The sequence below is a fragment of the Trichechus manatus genome, unplaced genomic scaffold, assembly GCF_000243295.1.
Source record: "Trichechus manatus latirostris isolate Lorelei unplaced genomic scaffold, TriManLat1.0 scaffold00103, whole genome shotgun sequence".
Lineage (NCBI taxonomy): Eukaryota > Metazoa > Chordata > Mammalia > Sirenia > Trichechidae > Trichechus > Trichechus manatus.
In genome coordinates, this window is record NW_004444039.1 from 7,760,856 (window position 1) to 7,762,496 (window position 1,641).

The 1,641-nt window shown below is 39.7% G+C and overlaps 1 protein-coding gene across 1 annotated transcript in view; it reads right to left on the reverse strand.

Annotated features, from left to right (window-relative positions):
- Nucleotides 1–1,641, reverse strand: part of NUP153 (nucleoporin 153) — an 80,107-nt gene that overhangs the window by 35,065 nt on the left and 43,401 nt on the right. The window contains exon 12 of the mRNA XM_023737491.1: nt 444–466. Coding sequence (XP_023593259.1) covers nt 444–466 — 23 coding nt within the window. The remainder of the gene's footprint in view (nt 1–443; nt 467–1,641) is intronic.

The window sequence follows — 1,641 nt, forward strand, 5'->3', positions numbered from 1 at the left end:
ACACATAATCCTTACAAATTTTGGAATCTCAGATAAGGTGAACGCTAACACATACTCTTAATATCTCATATTGCAAAATGGATTATTTCTAATATACAGTTCTAGTAACCTGAATACTTAGTGAATCAAAATACACCAATCTCTGCTAAGTAGCAATAGTATCTAAAATTAGTAGAAATCTGCTTATTCCACTAAAAAATCTCTTCCATTTGACCTCTCCTGAAAGCCCGTCAAAATACCTACAAAAATGAATCGTCAATCTTTTAGCTAAAATTCTCACTAACTATAACTAAATTAAGAAACTACTAGTGGTCTGAATACATTTGACATCTGAAACAAAAAAAAGCCACACTGAACACAAAAGTGTCTATCCACACCTAGCCTACACCTAGACAAAAAGCACAGGGTCGGTAGAAAATTGAGGGCAGCCACCTCATTCATACCTCCTTCCTGAGAAATGTGGAGACTGTAACTCCAGCGCGGAACAGGGCAGGGCCACAGGGGCTGGGTGGGGCATTCTGGGATGTGAAGTTGGCAGTTGGCAGTTGGCCGGAATGGAGAGGAGGAGTGGGGGGCCCAGAGGAGGGAGGAGGGGACAGTGGTCTGTGAGACTAGCGCTTCATAAAGCTTCTGTCAGTATACACAACAATAAACACAAAATTAATTAAAAACTTTCTCATAAAGCAAAGTCATACTAAACATACATTTGCAAGACAGCTAAACCTGAGCTACCAACATTAACCCGAGCTTCAGCTTAAGTAAGATCTTAGAAAGTTTATCTTCAAAACACTGAAACTGCAGGGAAATGAGGAAAATCCACGCAATCTGTCATCTGGCAAACACTAAACAAAGATGACGATTTCCTCATAGAGGAATAAATACACAGAAGAAGGTGGGGCCACGAAATTGTACTGAGGAATAGAATAGCTCGTCTAAAGAGCAGGCCTACGCTACATTCATCAGATACTGAAAAACCCTGGTGGCATACTGGTTAAGAGCTCGGCTGCTATCCAAAAGGTCGGCTGTTCAAATCCACCAGGCACTCCTTGGAAACCCTATGGGGCAGTTCTACTCTGTCCTACAGGGTCACTATGAGTCTGAATCAACTCAGCGTCAATGGGTTTGGTTTTTGGGTTTCCATTTCCTTATGTATACAAAGTAAGACAAATAACTCATTTCTTAAATAATAAAGTCCACATACAGAACATTTAATGACAAAAGAAAACTAGATTGCTAAGAAAACTACAAAACTCTATATACTATATTAAAGATAGAATCTTTCTTTCAAGATGGTAAAATACATTAATACAGTTCCCTCGCTTCAAAATACCCCAGCAGAGCAACAAGCAGAATCTACAGAAGGGAAAGATAGAGCCTCAAGACCAGTAACTGAGCCAAGACTCCTGCCACACCCCAAACATCATGACAGGGCATGTTAGATGCTTACGTCTAAACTTAAAGAAGTCATCATTTTGATGATTCTGATGAGTCAGAAGTACAACTACCAAACTGCCAAATAGGAAAAGGGGAGACAAAAAGAAAGTTCTGGAAAACAAAGGCCTCTCATTCTAGATGAGCCTTGCAAAGCAGAATATCAACAGACATGAAGATATTTAACAAAAAGGCGTCCAACAACTTCAA